The following is a 17,488-nucleotide window of genomic DNA, read 5'->3' as shown; positions in this document are numbered from 1 at the left end:
TTACCATAGCTAAGATACGGAATCAACCCCTTAGTGGATGAATGGATGAATAAAATGTGTATAATCACAATGGAATTCTACTTATCCATCAGAAAGAATGATATTGTACTATTTGTAAGGAAATGGAAAGACTTGGAAAAAATTAAGTGAAGTAAGCCAGATCCAAAGGAACATAGGTTGCATAGTTTCCTTCATTTGTGGTAACTAGAATGTGCCTATAAATCTACAAATAAACACACTGAATAGTAAAAGGAAAAAAAATGCACTGGGACATGATAAATTATACAGATCTCTAAGTATTCAAACAGTGAGACCAAAGGGGAGGATATTCTTAGGAGAGGATAACAAAGGCTCATTAGTTATGTACATATGATCATATTTATCGAAATGAACTCCAGGAAATGGAAACAAGAATTTTTTCTTTGTTGCTGTTTTTGTTTTTGTTTCCTTTTGTTTCTTCATTTATCTGTCCTTTGGAAGGTAAGGAGGAGGTGCAGAAAGGGTGGGGCAAAGGGTGAACAAATGCAGCAATGATATTCACTAGACATATATTGAAAATGAACTATACAATTTGTGGGAGGGGATGGAAAGGAAAACTGAGAGACAGCAAGGGAAGGAATGATACTGTTCAAAAAGAAATGTACTCTTTAACTGACTTATGTATCTGTAACTCCTTTGTATATCACCTTTACAATAACAATAAAAACAGATAAATATAAGTAACTGAATTAAAGATTTTTTGCTGAAAAGAATGGAAAACAAAGCTTTATTCTCTGATAGTGAGAGAATATATTTGTGCTACTTTTGGTAGCAGTCTGCATTGATTTGAATTTGAAATATACATATATAGTCTTCATAACTAAATGGTTCAGCTGGTAGAAATTTATCTAATAAAAATTTCTGGATAATTATTCAAAAAAAAATTTATAGCCAGACATGTAATTCCTAGGACCTGTGTGGCAGAAGGAGATGGATTTCTAATATGAAGCCAAATAGTGAAGTCCTGGTTAGCCTTGAGAGACTTAGCAAAACACTGTGTCAAAAAACTTAGAATAAGGATGTAGTTTAGTGGCATAGTGCTTTTCTAAGACGTGCAAGGTCTGCATTCAATCCTAGCACTACAACAAATTAAACATTCAAAAGGCTTTTATATAGAGGTACATATTAAAGCAATATTTAATTGATTGAGGACTATATTAATAAGTATATTACATGATGGAATATACTATAGATTAAAAGAAATGACAGATGTAGATAACTTGGAAAGTTGTCCATGATATTAAGTTGAAAAAAACAAGATACTTTGTATAGTACAATTGTATGTGAAGAAATGTGTGTATTTAAGCAATAAAAAGGACATATTAGCACATATGTATATGGACGGAAGGAAGAAGAGAGGGAGAAGAAGAAACAGTAGTTACCTGTGGCAAATGATTTGAAGCATGTGATGGAAAAGAAAGACATTCACTTTTTTCTTTATTGTTTGAAAAATGTATTTTAAAAATATGCTAAATAAAAGTAGGCTGAGTAATTCTGATGTGCAAACCCTAGGTTAAGAAGCACTCATTAATGATATCTTCTTGGTTCATCTATTTACTAGCTTTTGTATCTTAATTCCTAGAGAAATAATTTCTGATCATGAAAAAATATCAGTTGATTATAAGCTGATTGAAGTAATAGTAGCTGTCATTTACTGAATGTTTTTTAGATTGTTTCCTAAGGTCTGTTTCAGCTCTAATAATTTTCAGGTTGCTATAGAGATAGTTTAAAATCAATGGTCTGTGAACACATTTTGATGTACCTAAAAGTTGTTTAAATTATTGCACTTAAAGTCAATGTTTTCTGTTTCTACTTTCCCTGGGGATAATAATGGCAGCAGAGCACATGGAAGGGCATGGTAAGTTCAGCTTGAGAATAGCTGAAAACCTAGAGAAAGTTTTGGTGAAAATGTTGTTGATACTTAATCAGCAACTTAAGTACTTTCTCTGTTATTGTAAAGTGATGACTTAATTGAAAGATTGTTCTCAAGATTAGTGATGTTAATGTAGTCTGTGCTTTTTTGTAGATCTGTGTTATAAGGATTAGTTGAGAAGAAAGAAACTAATTTGAGTTTTGTTTAATAGTGTACAATTAGCAGATGAAGAGATGGTCTTTGAAGGGGAAGCTTATAGTAAAAATTGAGGTTTCCCTTAAATGGAAGAAAACATTATAGAGAATAATGTAGTAGATGAGATTACTTCATAATCTGGACACATTTTGTTCTATCCTTTTTTTTTTTTTTTAATTGGGTGGATTGAAATTTACTAGTGAAAGTCATAGAGTAACTTAACAGGAGAAATTAAACAAATGTGTGTGTGTGTTTTTGTTTTTTTTTTTTTTCCTGTGCTCTGTTTTGTGGCTTAGTTTTAATCAGATGCCTTGTTCAATTTCTGGTTTATATAGTTTTTGCCATTTAAAATTGCCGTCCTTTATAAATTTGTTAGATAGTACATATCATAACCAGGTATTTGGCTTTTATAAGTAGAAGAGAATCAACTTTTTGGAGCGTCTATAAACAAAATTTGTGCTTATTGGAAGAAAGAATTAAGATTTGTTTCCCTCTTTATGTCTTCTGTCATATAGTCTTAAGTTAAACATTAGCTACACTATATACTAAGAAAGTTAAACATTGGCTATGCTATTTACTAAGAAAGTACATGTTTTTTAACCAGTAGTCTTTCAATTTTTAATGTTGTAAAACAATTGTTTTTTATTTTAAACATTCACTAGGATTCTGATCTTCGAAGTGCACTTCTTTTGGAACAGGCGGCACATTGCTTTATAAACATGAAGAGTCCCATGGTTAGAAAATATGCATTTCACATGATATTGGCAGGCCACCGGTTTAGTAAAGCAGGACAGGTGAGCACATTTTTTTTAAACAAAAAGTTATTAATTTATTTTATAACATTAATTTTTATGATTTAATATTAATCCTAAATGTTGAAATAAATTTTGTTCTGAGATGATGTATTTATGAAGACATGAGATTTGTGTATTTAGACAAGGGTTTGAATCTTGTACTCACATCTTAATTTTGGTCCAATGACTTAAATTTTCTGGGATTCAGTTTTTATGTTTATAAAATTGATTTTTTTAAATCAAATCACACATGTGAGGGGTCAGATGCACTATGTATTCAAGACAGATGTTCTTGCTCCTCTCTACTTCAGCTCTAATCTAGTGTTTCCTAAGGTACTTTGTAGTGGTGTTGACTAAATAGTTAATGTGTAGAAATAGGTTACTTGTAGAAAGATTTGCTGGAAGCTGCAAACCAGGTCATCATTTTAATACTGGTCTATATAAGTAGAAATATAGACTTGAGTAATAACTCTGTGTTCCAGGGACTGTACCAGGTGCTAAATATACACCCATGAAATCTAACTGATGTTGTCTATTAATGAGCTTTTGATCCTGTAACCAATTATCAGGATCTTAGAAAATTTAATTAGTATATATGTTTGAGTTTGATCTTTTCAGTTGTACTTGGAGATTGAAGCTAGGACCTCATACATGCTAGCAAGTACTCAAGCTATATTCGTGGCTCTCATACTAGTTTTTTTAATATATGCAAACATTTTTCATGTCTGAATTAACTAGTCATACTAATGTTTTAAGATAAACATTATTTCAGAGATCTAAAGGTATACAAAGATATATATATATATATATATATATAAATAAAGATAAAATTAAATAATATGTAAAAAAGTCCCTCTCAATTTCATATAAAAGTACTCTGATTTTTGCTGGGTACTCCTGGCTCATGCCTGTAATCCTGACTACTCTGGAGGCTCAGATTTGAGGATCATGGTTGAAGCCATCTTGGGCAGGAAAGCCCTTGAGGCTCTTCTCTCCAATTAATAACCAAAAAGGCTAGAAGTAGAGCCCTAGGACTGGCAAACACACACAAAAATACACTAAATAAAACAGCATTTTAAGATTGGGATTTTCTTTCTATATTTGAAACTTGTAGAAAGTTAAAAATATATTGACTTGCTGAATGCTAAATCAAAAATCCTTTATTTACTTTTTGCTGGTCATGGGGCTTGAACTCAGGACCTTGGCACTCTTTGTGTTCAAGGCTAGCACTCAACTCCACAGAGCTACTTCTGGCTTTTTCTGAATAACTTATTGGAGATAAGAGTCTCAGGAACTTTCCTGCTCAGGCTGGCTTTGAACTGAGATCTTTGAGTCTCAGCCTCTTGAGTAGGATTATAGGCATGAGCCACCAGTGCCCAGTATAAAAAATCCTTTAGAATGTGAACATAAAATTTCATTTTGGCCTTCATTTCAAGCCTCAGTAGTGGCACCAAAAGAGACCTCTAAAAGTATCTTTTTATAGTTGATATACTCTATGAATTAATTTCTCAGATTTTATAATGGAAATAATCATTTTTTACAGTCCTTCCATAAAAATAGTTCTAAGAAATGGCTAACAAGTTAAAAATACTACATTTGTAGTAGGTTCCAATACTTTTGCTTTCTGACTTTATAATCCTTTCTAACTCTATAGTTACCCTGTGGGGATAATGTTTCCAGGATAGTTGGGTTTGCTGTTTTCTGACCACAGTATACATCCCATACCTAGGAAACCTGTTTCACAGACAGTTGTGGAACTTGCGAATTTGACTAGAAATGCACATCTACTGGCAAAGCTCACGTATGTCCTATTGAAATTGGTAAGAACAGTATCTTCCTTAGAAGACAGTGAACATAGAATAAATATAATTCTAAGGTCAACTTGTGTCTAAGAAGACTAATTTTTTTTTTTTTTTTTGCCAGTCGTGGGACTGTGCACTGTCACTGAGCTTCTTTTGCTCAAGGCCAGCATTCTACCACTCGAACCACAGCACCACTTCCAGCTTTTATGTTTATGTGGTACTGAGGAATCAAACTCAGGGCTTCATGAATGCTAGGCAAGCACTCTACCAGTAAGCCACATTCCCATCCTGGAAGCACTAACTTTTATGACATTTTTTTTGGTAGGGATTTTGTTTGGACAGCCTGGAAGCACTAACTTTTTTGACATTTTTCTTGGTAGGGATTTTGTTTGGTTAAGTAGTAGGGATGAGTAGAGAGAGTAGAGATGATAGTAATTCCATTTCTCTTGGTCCTCTCTGGCTGGGAGTCTGTGCTGTTTTGCTTGTCTTGCCTCAGAATTTGTTAATAGTTGAATTTTTTTTTTCATTATGAGTTTGACCAAATAAGGGCATTATAAAGGTAGTAAATAAGAGAGAGCTGAGGAGATTATATATGTGATTATTTTTCAATACAAAATCTGGACAATCTTACTTACATCATGCCATTTTTAAACCTTATTAATTTGCTAAGGAGTCTTCTTCAATATTGTACCAGCCTAGTGCTTTGTCTGAACAGTGGCACTGCTACATGGTGGCCGCAGCACTGGCTAGTATGTCTGGGTCAGTATGTGAAATTTAATATAGGAAAATAATGTTGACTTAGGTGTATGTAAATCTGTACAGTGTCAAATGGTATATATGGCCATATAAATTCAATGTATATTTTTCGTTGTAGGCAAGGAAGAAAAGTTTGAAAATTTTTTTTTTACTTTGTAGAAAACTTGTTTGAAAACACAGTGTGCATCTAGATGCAGAATAAGAGCTTTATTCATCATCATGTTAGCAAAATCTACTATTTTATATGTTGAAAATTGTTTGGTTTATGCATAACCTCCCTTTTTTCAGAAAGAATTTGAAATAAAGCCAGATTGAGAGGGGAGTGGTGTCTTGTGCAAGTGACCTTTGTAAGATGCTCCTTAAGGAAGTGGAGTTACATAGTCAAGATACATTGGTATCTCTCTTCACATTCCTTGCTCCTCTGTACCGTAAATATAATGTAAATATAATACTAAAGGTGTCCTAGGAAACTTAATCTTTTTTTTTTTCTTGGTGCTGGTCCTGGGGCCTCGTGCTGTCAGAGCTTTTTTTGCCCAAGGCTAGAGTTCTACCACTTGGGACATAGTTCCATTTCCAGATTTTTGCTGTTTAGTTGGAATTAAGAGTCTCAGGGCCTTTCTTGACTACACTGGCTTCAATCTATGATCCTTAGATTTCAGACTCCTGAATAACTAGGATTATAGGCATGAGAGATTGCCATAAATGTTAGTTTTATTTTGCTCATTATCCCTTCTTTGTTAGAGGAAGACTGCATGTGTGTATGTGTCTGTGTTTTTTTCTAGTTCGAGACAAATTTCTATTATAGTATTGTATTTTTTTTTTCTTATAGAAAAAACATGCTTTACGCTGTTATTGTCAAGCTATGCAAGTTTACAAAGGAAAAGGCTGGTCCCTTGCAGAGGATCACATTAACTTTACAATTGGGCGTCAGTCCTATACTCTTAGACAACTGGATAATGCTGTATCTGCTTTTAGACACATTCTAATCAATGAAAGTAAACAGTCTGCCACTCAACAAGGAGCCTTCCTCAGAGAATATCTTTATGTTTACAAAGTGAGTATTTCTTTTCAAAAACAAATATTAAAATTGTATTTGAGTTCTTTTTTTTACTTAAAAAAATTTATTGCTATTTTTGGAAGCATAATAAAATGACTTTATTAGAATATATAGAACTACCTGTCATTAAAGTGATAAGAGGCTACTTTTCTTTGTCAGATCTAAATTGCATTGCCCTTTCTACAGAAAGAATTTTAATATTTCAGTAAACATTTGATTTGTGGCTATTCTTGGAATCTTTAAAAAAAGAATAAAATATAAATTTTCTGAACTAATTCTTTATCATATTCTTTACAGAATCACATTAGTCTTACGTAAAACTGGTAGGTTCTGTTACCATCCTTTGGATGTATATATTTCTTTCTTTCTGTTTTTTTGGTCCGGTCGTGAGGCCTGAACTCTGGGCCTGGACACTGTCCCTCAGCTCTTCAGCTCAAGGCTAGCACTGTACCACTTGAGCCACAGCGCCACTTCCTGTTTTTTCTTTTTTGTTTATGTGCTGAGGAACCGAACCCAGGGCCTCATGCATGCAAGGCAAACGCTCTACCACTGAGCCACCTTCCCAGCCCTGGATGCATATATTTCTTTTCCTTATGAAAGTTGAGGGAGTATGGATATGTGGGAAGTATTTGTGTAATCCAGAAAAACAGATAGAATATGTCACTGAAGCAGAGAGATCAGGAATGAAAACGATTTTTACATGGAAAAATAAGTTGTAATCTTCACTCCAAGGCCTGTGAATGGATTATATTTTATAGCATGCCTGCAGATAATGACTACTCTCTTATACATTATTAATTTAAAATCAAATGGGTTAGAATTTTGGCTAATAGGATGCTATAATGAGTCATAGGAAGTAAAATGTGTACCAAAATAACATCTAACAGGAGCTAACTAGAGTAACCTTAGGAAGTTTTCTCGAGGAAGAATAATAGTATTTAAAGGTCTCCTAAGTTGTAAAATTTGATGACTGATATTAAATAAGATTATTAATTATATGTCCTAATATTCCTACTGAATGTTTTAAATACTTTGTGTACTACAAATAAACATATTTCAAGAAAATGTAGTTTTCTTAAAAATCTATTCATTTTTTTTCTTTTATATTTCTCCCAGAACGTTAGTCAGCTCTCACCAGATGGCCCTTTACCACAGCTTCCTTTACCATATATTAACAGTTCCGCAACACGGGTTTTCTTTGGCCATGATAGACGACCAGCAGATGGTAAGTAAAGTTTCATTTGGCCTAGTTACGTAATGACTGATTGTTTCAGTGTTTTATTTCCGCATTAAATAAAAATGATGTGTAGTTGGATAATGAAAATAATTTTATATAATGATATAAAATTATATAATTATAAATTATATAAAATTATATAAAATGATATAAAATTATATAATTATAAATTATATAATTTATATCATCTGCCATCTGAAAATAACCATTATAATGTTTTTCCTTTTAGCCAGACAACTAAAAAAAAAACAAAATAGTTAAAATCAAACAGCTACTCTCATTTAATATCGAGAAATATTATATAATCTTGGAAAATATTTTTGATGTTTGTAAGATATACCACAAAGTGCATGTAAAGTATGTTAACATTCTGTTACAGTTAGATATTTTTTTGCTTTTATAAAGTCATACTGTGATAAATATCTTTAACCTTTCTTATCTAAAATCTCAAATGTACATACAAGAAGGAATGGTTATTTCTTATGGTTACTTTTTATATTTTTTCATTAATCATACAAGAGGTTACTTTTTTTTTTTTTTTGGTTACTCTTGGGGCTTTAACTCAGGGCCTTGGCTCTGTCCCACAGCCTCTCTGTGCTCAAGGCTAGCACTCTACACTTAAGCCACAGCCACTTCCAGCTTTTTCTGTTTATGTGGTACTGAGGAATTGAACTCAGGGCTTCATGTATGCTAGGCAAGCATTCTACCACTAAGCCACCTTCCCAGCCTCTGAAGTAAACTTTTTTTTTTTTTTTTGGTCCGGTCGTGTGGCCTGAACTCTGGGCCTGGACGCTGTCCCTCAGCTCTTCAGCTCAAGGCTAACAGTCTACCACTTGAGCCACAGCGCCAGTTCCGGCTTTTTTCTTTTTGCTTATGTGGTGCTGAGGAATCGAACCCAGGGCCTTGAGCATGCAAGGCAAGCACTCTACCACTGAGCCATCTTCTCAGCCCTGAAGTAAACTTTTTAATTTTAGATTTTTTTTTAATTTTAATTTTTTGGTTTTCTGGTGGTTAATTGGAGATAAGAGTCTCATGACCTTTTCTGTCTGGGCTGGCTTTGAACTGTGATCCTCTGATGTCATCCTCCTGAGTAGTTAGGTTTACAGGTGATCTACCTGTAGATCTAGATATTTTGTTACTTTGAGGTTAATCAGTATTTCTCCATGAAAGTCAGTCTTTTTAAAAAAACTATATCATGTTAGTAACTCCATGTGTGTGCATGTGGGTGTATGTATGTATACATACATACATACATACATACATACATGCATACATGCATACATACATACATGGACACAGATCCTGGGGCTTAAACACAGGACCTGGGTGTTCTCTGAGAATTTTTTAGCTCGAGACTATCACTGTACCACTTGAGCCACAATTCTGCTTCTGGCTTTATGGTGGTTAATCTCCATTTAACCAGCAATTAGAGATTAACCAACAATGCTAAGCTAGCATTACTATTATTTTTTATTATTGTTGTTGGTTGTGGGTCTTGAATCTGGGCCTGGGTACTGTCCCTGTGCTCTTCAGAGAAAAGTGAGTGCTCTACCACTTGAGCCACAGTGCCACTTCTAGTTTTCTGCAGATAAGTGTCTCACAGACTTTCCTGCCCAGTCTGGCTTTGAACTGTGATCTTTAGATCTTAGCCTGCTGAGTAGCAGTAGCTAGGATTACAGGCATGAACCACTGTGCCCAGTTTAGCATTATTTTTAATAGCAAGAAAAGTTGTTTTTTTTTTTATTTTAAACACTGAAATTCCTAATGGAGACTGAACCAATATATTTTTTGTTTTATTCACATAATGAATAACTACTGAGCATGTTTCATTATGGGCAATATTGAGTGAAATTTTCATCTACAGTGTGATTTTCAAACAAACTAATTCTATGCTTTGTTATATACATGAAATTTTAAGTTTTAAAATAAAATTTAATAGTTTTTAAATAAAATTTTAAAATGTGAATGGTGAGCTATACACTTAGTGTGTCTGTGGGAGTGAGAGTAAGATTGGGAAGGATTGCAGAAAACATCAGCTCTATCTATAAAGGCCCATTTATGGCCTATAGAATTATGTGGTAAAAGTGGACAGATCATAGGCTACATATATATTTTGTAGCCTTCATGAAGAATAATTCATATTTGAATATTTCATATAAAACTTGTAGAAGTAAAGGCAAAGAAGTTTTTTTAGAGTCAGAAAAATATCAGTATTTTTAGCAAAGATTTGTTTATTCCAGTAAATGGATAGTTTAGGTTGTAGAGCAACAGATATGAGCAAGAAAGCCAAGTGACAACTTGAGGTCCTAAGTTCAAGCCCCAGTACTGAAAATTATCCAAAAATCTCTTAAAAATTAAAAAAAAAATTATGTAGTTGTACTAACAGGTTTCAAGTCAACATACCAGTTAATGAGTACAGTGCATCTTTAGGACTAATGTTCATAAATTTGTATTTAATTGTGAGACTCTCCCCTCTTTATTTTAGGAGAAAAGCAAGCAGCTACTCATGTAAGTCTTGATCAAGAATATGACTGTGAATCCTCTCAGCAATGGCGAGAACTTGAGGAACATGTTGTGGCTGTGGTTAACAAAGGAATAATTCCATCTAATTTTCATCCAACACAATACTGTTTGAACAGTTATTCAGATAATTCCAGATTTCCACTTGCAGTTGTAGAAGGTGATATACTTGATTTCTTATTTATTCTATTACAGCAGATTCAAGATAAGTTACTGTGTGTCATGTATTACTAGAGACTGGTAATTAAAAGATGTTAGAAACTTAAAAGTTACTGAGTTCCATTTACAGTATCAAACATTGGGAACCCAATATAAGTCTATATAATGTGGTGCTGAAGTAAAAGGAGAGAATGACCTACTTTCGTATAGAGAAATTGGGGACATCTACAAGATGTAACTGAATTTTGAGTAAATAGACCTGTATAAATAAGGTGGTGAAAGAAATGCAGAAAAAGAATGCAAGGTATAGTTAATTAGGATTCTAAAGCCTGGGGTGAGTTGTGAGGTTTTATAAAGTTATTAATGTAGACTTTTCTTTCATAGAACCAATTACAGTAGAAGTGGCTTTTAGAAATCCTTTGAAAGTTCCACTTTTATTGACTGATTTGTCATTGGTCTGGAAGTTTCAGCCTAAAGATGTCAGTGGAAAAGATAATGAAGAAATTAAAGAACTAGTAAGTTATTAAAAGGTATTTGCAATAAGAATATTTCAGTTATAGCTCTATGATGCTTATTTTTTGCTTATATTTGGGATTTCTGTACGATATGTACAATATAATATGCATTTTCTATTACTAAAATGTCTTAATATTTCATCTTTACATAATCCTGTCATAGATGATTCATAAATTATTCTAGGCATTAGTAGATGTTTTAGATGCTTAAGGAGGTAATTTTGTGGTGAATTACTTTTAATTTGTTGGGACTGTGGGTCAAACACATGGCTTTGTTCATGTTAGGTAAACTACCACTGAGGTACATCCTCAGCCTACTGGGGAGACACACGTACGCATGCACGCATGCACGCACGCACACACGCACACACACATATGTACATATATATATGGATGGGGAGAGAGAGAGAGAGAGATTGGCTTTTGCTTTGTAGCCTAGGTTGGCCTTGCGTTCATGATCTTTGAGCCTTATTCTGGATTCCTTTTTCTTTCCTTTCTTTCATGGTTCCAGGGCATCATGCTTCCTACGCTCGACCCACCTAAGACATATTTGCAGACTAGTTTTCAGATTACATCCTATGCTTTGATTAGTCCTGCCTGGACCATCATCTTCCTATTTGTACTTTCCTTATAGCTAGGATGGCCAGATGTGTGCCACTATACCCAGCTAGTCCTGTCAGTTTCCACCTCTTTGGTAATTGGGATGATAGACATGAACCTCCATATCCAGCCAGATTTTTTAATGAACTTCCACTTACCTCTGCTTTGCTATTTAAACAGAGACATTTTTCTCTTTGTGCTAGAAGAAGCAGGCCTTTCATTCTCCCACCTTTTTTGTTTATCTTTCTGTATCATGCGTAGGCTGCCACTACCTTTTCTAAATATAATTGGCCAATGTGGCAAAAGAGGCTGGAGCAAAAAATGGCAAAATTTGCTTTATTACAAATGTCTATTACTAAAATTATTTTGGCCATGGTTAACTGAATAATTGGACTTATTGGGGTTTTTATTCTTTTGGTAGCTGAATCTTTGACTTCAGTTTAGTTGGTCCTAACAAAATGAAAACTAGATGTCTATCAAGTACTTAGCACAGCATCACTGTCTTCAAGTGTTGAAATAAATACTTTGCATATGGCATGGCACATGTAAAAACCTATAGATACTGATTTTAGTGTATTGTCTCAAGTATTAATCTATAAAGATGCTAAAACTCTGATATTCATTAGAATGCATATTTTTAAACAATTTGTTTTTTAGGTTACAAGTCAACCTGAAATGATTGGAACTGAAGTTATTTCAGAATTCTTAATTAATAGTGAAGAATCTAAAGTGGTAATTATTCGATCAGTTTTCTTTTCCCTCTCTACTAAGTAAACTGAAAACTCATTTGAAAATCAGTTTAACCTATTCAGATGTTGTATATTCTAATATTTATTAAAAACTAATTTGGAAGATAGGGAACTAGAATTGCTCAGGAAGAAATTGATAGGGAAAGAAGCATAATAGTGGCCTTTGATTTAATTTTCTAAGATTTCTGGTGAAAACTTTTACTTTTTTGGTGTTAGTATGGTAAATTCACATAATATTTAGTTTAACAGAATAGTTTGATTTTTATTAAAAGCATCATTGAGTACCTAACCTTATAACTATTAGATTTAGAGAATTTCTTATAACCCAGATGCTTTCCAATAAGAAAAATTGGTGTTTTAAAAGTTTAGGTCAAGTTTGCTGGTGGCTCATGCCTGTAATCTTATCTACTCAGGTAGCTGAGATCTGAGGATTGCAGTTCAAAGCCAACCCGGGCAGGAAAGTCCATGGGACTCTTTTTTCCAATTAACCACCAGAAAACCAGAAGTGGCGCTGTGGCTCAAGTGGTAGAGCACTTGCCTTGAGCTGAAGAGCACAGGGACAGTGCCCAGGCCCAGAGTTCAAGCCCTACAATGGACCAGAAAAAAGTTTAGGTCATAGGGTAGTATTCCTGTAACGTTACAGAATTTAGGTATTGCACTATTTAAGATCTTTTGAAAACATAATGAGAGTGACTTAAATATTTCCACAGGCAAGATTAAAGCTCTTTCCCCATCACATAGGAGAGCTGCATATTCTGGGAGTTGTTTATAATCTTGGCACTATTCAGGGCTCCATGACAGTAGATGGCATTGGTGCTCTCCCTGGATGTCACACAGGTAAAGATAACAGCATTACTAAACAATCAGAAAACTAATTCTTCAGTCATTGTATAAAATACATTGAATGAAATTAAGCAATTTTCTAAATAGGTCTAATATACCGTTAGATACAGATATTTGGACAGATATAAGAATAACTAATTTATATTGTTTTAACTTCTTCCATGGCTAAAAGTTAACTTTATTCTTTTTTGATACATCTTCTTTTGGTAGTTGTTTGGCTTTACCCTATGTATTTTTCTTTTCTGTTATTCTTCCTAATTTAGTTAATTCTAACTAAAGAAATCCTATTTACTTAAATGTCTGCTATGTCTGCAGCTAGAACAAAAATCATTTTTCATTTTTAAAATATTTATTTTGATGATGTTAGGGTTTGAACTCAGGGCCATAAGTCTGTCAAGCATGGGCTCTACCTCTTGAGTCATGCTGTCACACCACACATTTTGAATATATTTTTGTAGTTAAACATGGAACAAGACCAGAGTTTTCTATATCATTGAATATTAAATACTTGAAGTTTGATGTGGTAAAGCACACTGTAATCCCAAATACTGATGAGTCTGAGGCAGGAAGAGTACAAGTTTCAACCAGCTAGGAAAACTTAGCAAGATTCTGTCTCAAAATAAAAAAAAAACAGTAGGGGAATGTAGCTGATTGATAAAGTGTCTGCCTAGCATGCATGAGGTTCTTTGTTCAAACTCTAGTAATGGAAAAAAAGTATTAACATTAAACTTCAAGTTCAGTTTTTCTGGGCTAAAGAAGAGTATGGTTGCCATATACCTTAGAAACTTTTCTTTCTTTTTTTGTGCTGGTCTTTGGACTTAAACTCAGGGCCTGGGTACTCTCTGTCCTTGAGCTTCCAAGCTCAAGGCTAGTGCTCTACCACCTGCAACTCCACTTCAGCTTTTTTGGTTATTTGGAGAATGAATCTCCTGGACTTTCCTGTCAGGGTGTCTTTGAACCCTGATCCTCAGATCTCAGCCTCCTGAGTAGCTAGGATTATAGACATGAGCCACAGGTGCCCTCTTGCTTTATCAATTTTTTGAGGGCTAAAACTACAAGATAATTAGCTAGGTAATTTGCTTATTTTCAATTCAAAGAATGCTTCGAGATCTATTAATACTTTGTAATTAGTATGTGTAGTTCAAGGAATATAAGTTGAAAAGTGCTAGGAAGGGAATTTAGTATAAATTCCTGTGCTTCCAACACTTCATTTTAATAGCTGCATCTTATTTTGTAACAAATGAAATTGAGTAGTCATTAATAGATAGGAAGGTAGCATTTATAAAATTGTTAGTAATGGCAAGTTGAAAAACTTAATTCTTTCAAACTTTCGTTGAATATTTTTCTACTTGCCTGCCTAGCTAAAATAAAATTTTGCAGCAAAACAGACTATAGTATTTTGCATATTTTCAGTGTTTGTTTCTTAGATACATGCTTGTACTGTGATGCCCAACTTCTTTTGAGATAGAGTCTTGCAGACTTTTCTGCCCTAATACTGTAATCCTCTCTATCTCAGTGTGCTAAATAACTAGGTTTACAGGCAGGAGCCATTGACGAGCATGGGGAATTACTACATTTTTAAAGCAAGATAACTAGATATTAAGAACTTTTTTGAAACTCTTTTCCAACTTAATACATAAAAGTATTTAGAACTAGTACTATAGAATTGTAGTTGTCAGTAAAATACAGATAGTTATTTAGGATACCAAAATATGTATGTTATTATATGACATTAGTTGGAGGATTCCATGATTGCATATAAAATGTACCATAAGCAGAGTTTTCATGATCCTTTACTTCATTTTTGTGTAAAATGCTAATTAAGATCTGAGTCAAAGTTGGGAAATGCTGCATTATGTATCCAATTTTGAATAATCACAAGGCCTTTCTGCATATTACAATCTTTGACTAATCTTGCAGGAAAGATAGAGTTGCATAGCCCAGCTTTTTTCTTCCATGCAAATTCTTCATGGAAGCCCTTGAGAAAAAAAATCTCAAAAATATTAAGTAAGTTACTATTGTCTGTACTGTGATTTACTTTTCTTATTTAGTTTCTTGAGAAGATGTAGTTATTTCTAATTCAATAATTCAGAAGTAATTCAAATTGGTTACATTTGAACATGATTAAATATGTGTTTTATATTTTTTCATTTAAATATTCACACAATTTTTTCAAGATACCTGTTCTCTTGGTCTTTTGTTTAATAAACATTGTGGTTTAAAAAATAGGTTTCAAAGGACTTCCTATTTAGTGAGGTGGTGTTTTTGCAACATAAGTAAATCTAAAACACAAGGAGAAGGTAAGTAGCATCTGATAGGTGTATTAAAGATGGAGTTACAATATTCTTAGTTCTTTGATTAATTATGTTAATCTGTATGTTTAGAATTTTTCTAGCAGTTACATGAAACTTACTGTATCGATATTTTCAAGTTAAGTTATATTCATTAACATATCAAATTATTTTGGGGAACTGATTTTGAGTTTTTTTAGGGAAACATTCCTCGAGTATGTCAGTCCGAGGGAGACAGGATTTGGAAATTCAAGGTCCTCGACTTAACAACACAAAAGAAGAGAAAACATCTATTAAATATGGTCCTGATCGACGTTTAGATCCTATAATCACTGAGGAAATGCCACTATTGGAGGTATTTCGTTCCTTTTAAAAATTATCTTGGACTTAATTTTTAATTTTGTAGTTGCTTGATAGTATATTGAGCTACAGTTTTATATCATAGTTTAGCTATGGTTAGCTAGGTGTAATTCATAAATATAAGGCAGTCCTGAAAATCGCAGCCAGGTTATGAAATATGAACCTTAAAATGTTAACTTAGGGCTAGAGGCATGGTTCAAGTGGTAGAGTCCTGCCTAGAATGTTTGCAGCTCTAGGTACAATCTCCACTATTGGGGGAAAAAAAATTAACACTTAGAATAATATTCTGATAATTAAAATCAATGATTCTTGTTTCCTTACTTATAAAAATAACATGTGAATGACTTTCTAAAAAATTAAAGCAGGGGCTGGGAAGGTGGCTCAGTGGTAGAGTGCATGCCTTGCATGCCAGAGACCCTGGGTTTGATTCCTCAGCACCACATAAGCAAAAAGAAAAAAAGCCGGGAGTGGCGCTGTGGCTTAAGTGGTAGAGCGCTAGCTTTGAGCTGAAGAGCTGAGGGACAGCGTCCAGGCCGAGTTCAGGCCCCATGACCAGACCCAAAAACAAAAAAAAAAAATTAAAGCAATATAGAACCAATATTCTCTTCCTTATTCTATCCTAGTCTACTTTCATACAGTATGAATTAAAAGTGTTTTAGTTGCAAGAGATCTTAGAGAATATAACCACAGAAAGAGAAAGGTTATTTCATTGAAGTACATGGGAATATTTCAGAGAAACTATTATATCAAAGAGAGGATGGATATGGCAACTTCAGAAAGTTTAAGAGAAAATGTTTCTAGGCTCTGATATACCTGTAACTTCTGTTCTTTGTGCCGTTTAAATTTTCAAGTTTCTGGAAGAGAAATTTGGCCCACCTTGGAATGTGAACATGGAAAGTAGGCCTTTCTGTTTGCATCTTCAAGTCTACCTAGTAGGGCAATTAATAAGTGGCAGATTACCTCCAAAAGGTGCTAGTGATATGTTTTATGTTCTCAGACTTTTGTGCCTTTTATGTATAGTTTTAATAGTTATAAATAGAATTATACTATACATGGAAAAATAAGGTGGGTAGAAGTGGTGGTGGTGGCAGTAATGGGTTTTGAGGGAAGGCTATCATTGAGTATACTTATATTTACTGAGACTTCCTAATCAAAACTTTTTTTTTTGGTCATTCATGAGGCTGGAACTCTGGGTCTGAGCACTATCCCTCAGCTCTTCAGCTCAAGGCTAGCTATCTACCACTTGAGCCACAGCACCACTTCTGGTTTTCTGGTGGTTTATTGGTGATAAGAGTTTCACGGCTTTTCCTGCGTAGGCTGGCTTAGAACTGCAATCCTCAGATCTCAGCCTCCTGAGTAGCTAGGATCACAGGAGTGAGCCACCGGCACCTGGCAATCAAAACGTTTTATTTATATATATATTTAGTGTTGTGCATGGGTGAGTGTGTGCGTGTGCCCACGCATGTGCACACAGTACTGGGACTTGAACTCAGCTCTCCCTTAGCTTTTTTTTGTTTGTTTGTTTTTGTTTTGTCGTGGGGCCTGAATTCTAGGCCTGAATGCTGTCCCTCAGCTCTTCAGCTCAAGGCTAGTGCTCTACCACGTGAGCCACAGCTCCACTTCCCGCTTTTTCTGTTTATGTGGTGCTGAGGAATCGCTTTTTCTGTTTATGTGGTGCTGAGGAATCGTACCCGGGGC

The 17,488-nt window shown here is 34.2% G+C and overlaps 1 protein-coding gene across 2 annotated transcripts in view; it reads left to right on the top strand.

The window, feature by feature from the left end:
- Positions 1 to 17,488, top strand: part of Trappc8 (trafficking protein particle complex subunit 8) — a 79,397-nt gene that overhangs the window by 38,990 nt on the left and 22,919 nt on the right. For both annotated transcript variants that reach the window (XM_042675083.1, XM_042675085.1), the window contains 8 exons: positions 2,770 to 2,901; positions 6,289 to 6,513; positions 7,633 to 7,741; positions 10,239 to 10,433; positions 10,817 to 10,947; positions 12,205 to 12,279; positions 13,007 to 13,133; positions 15,631 to 15,785. In XM_042675083.1, coding sequence (XP_042531017.1) covers positions 2,770 to 2,901; positions 6,289 to 6,513; positions 7,633 to 7,741; positions 10,239 to 10,433; positions 10,817 to 10,947; positions 12,205 to 12,279; positions 13,007 to 13,133; positions 15,631 to 15,785 — 1,149 coding nt within the window. The remainder of the gene's footprint in view (positions 1 to 2,769; positions 2,902 to 6,288; positions 6,514 to 7,632; positions 7,742 to 10,238; positions 10,434 to 10,816; positions 10,948 to 12,204; positions 12,280 to 13,006; positions 13,134 to 15,630; positions 15,786 to 17,488) is intronic.

The sequence above is a fragment of the Dipodomys spectabilis genome, unplaced genomic scaffold, assembly GCF_019054845.1.
Source record: "Dipodomys spectabilis isolate Male_0828 unplaced genomic scaffold, ASM1905484v1 ptg000024l, whole genome shotgun sequence".
NCBI classification, from domain to species: domain Eukaryota; kingdom Metazoa; phylum Chordata; class Mammalia; order Rodentia; family Heteromyidae; genus Dipodomys; species Dipodomys spectabilis.
Note: the sequence above shows the minus strand (reverse complement) of the source record. Positions and strands in the feature narration are given on the sequence as shown.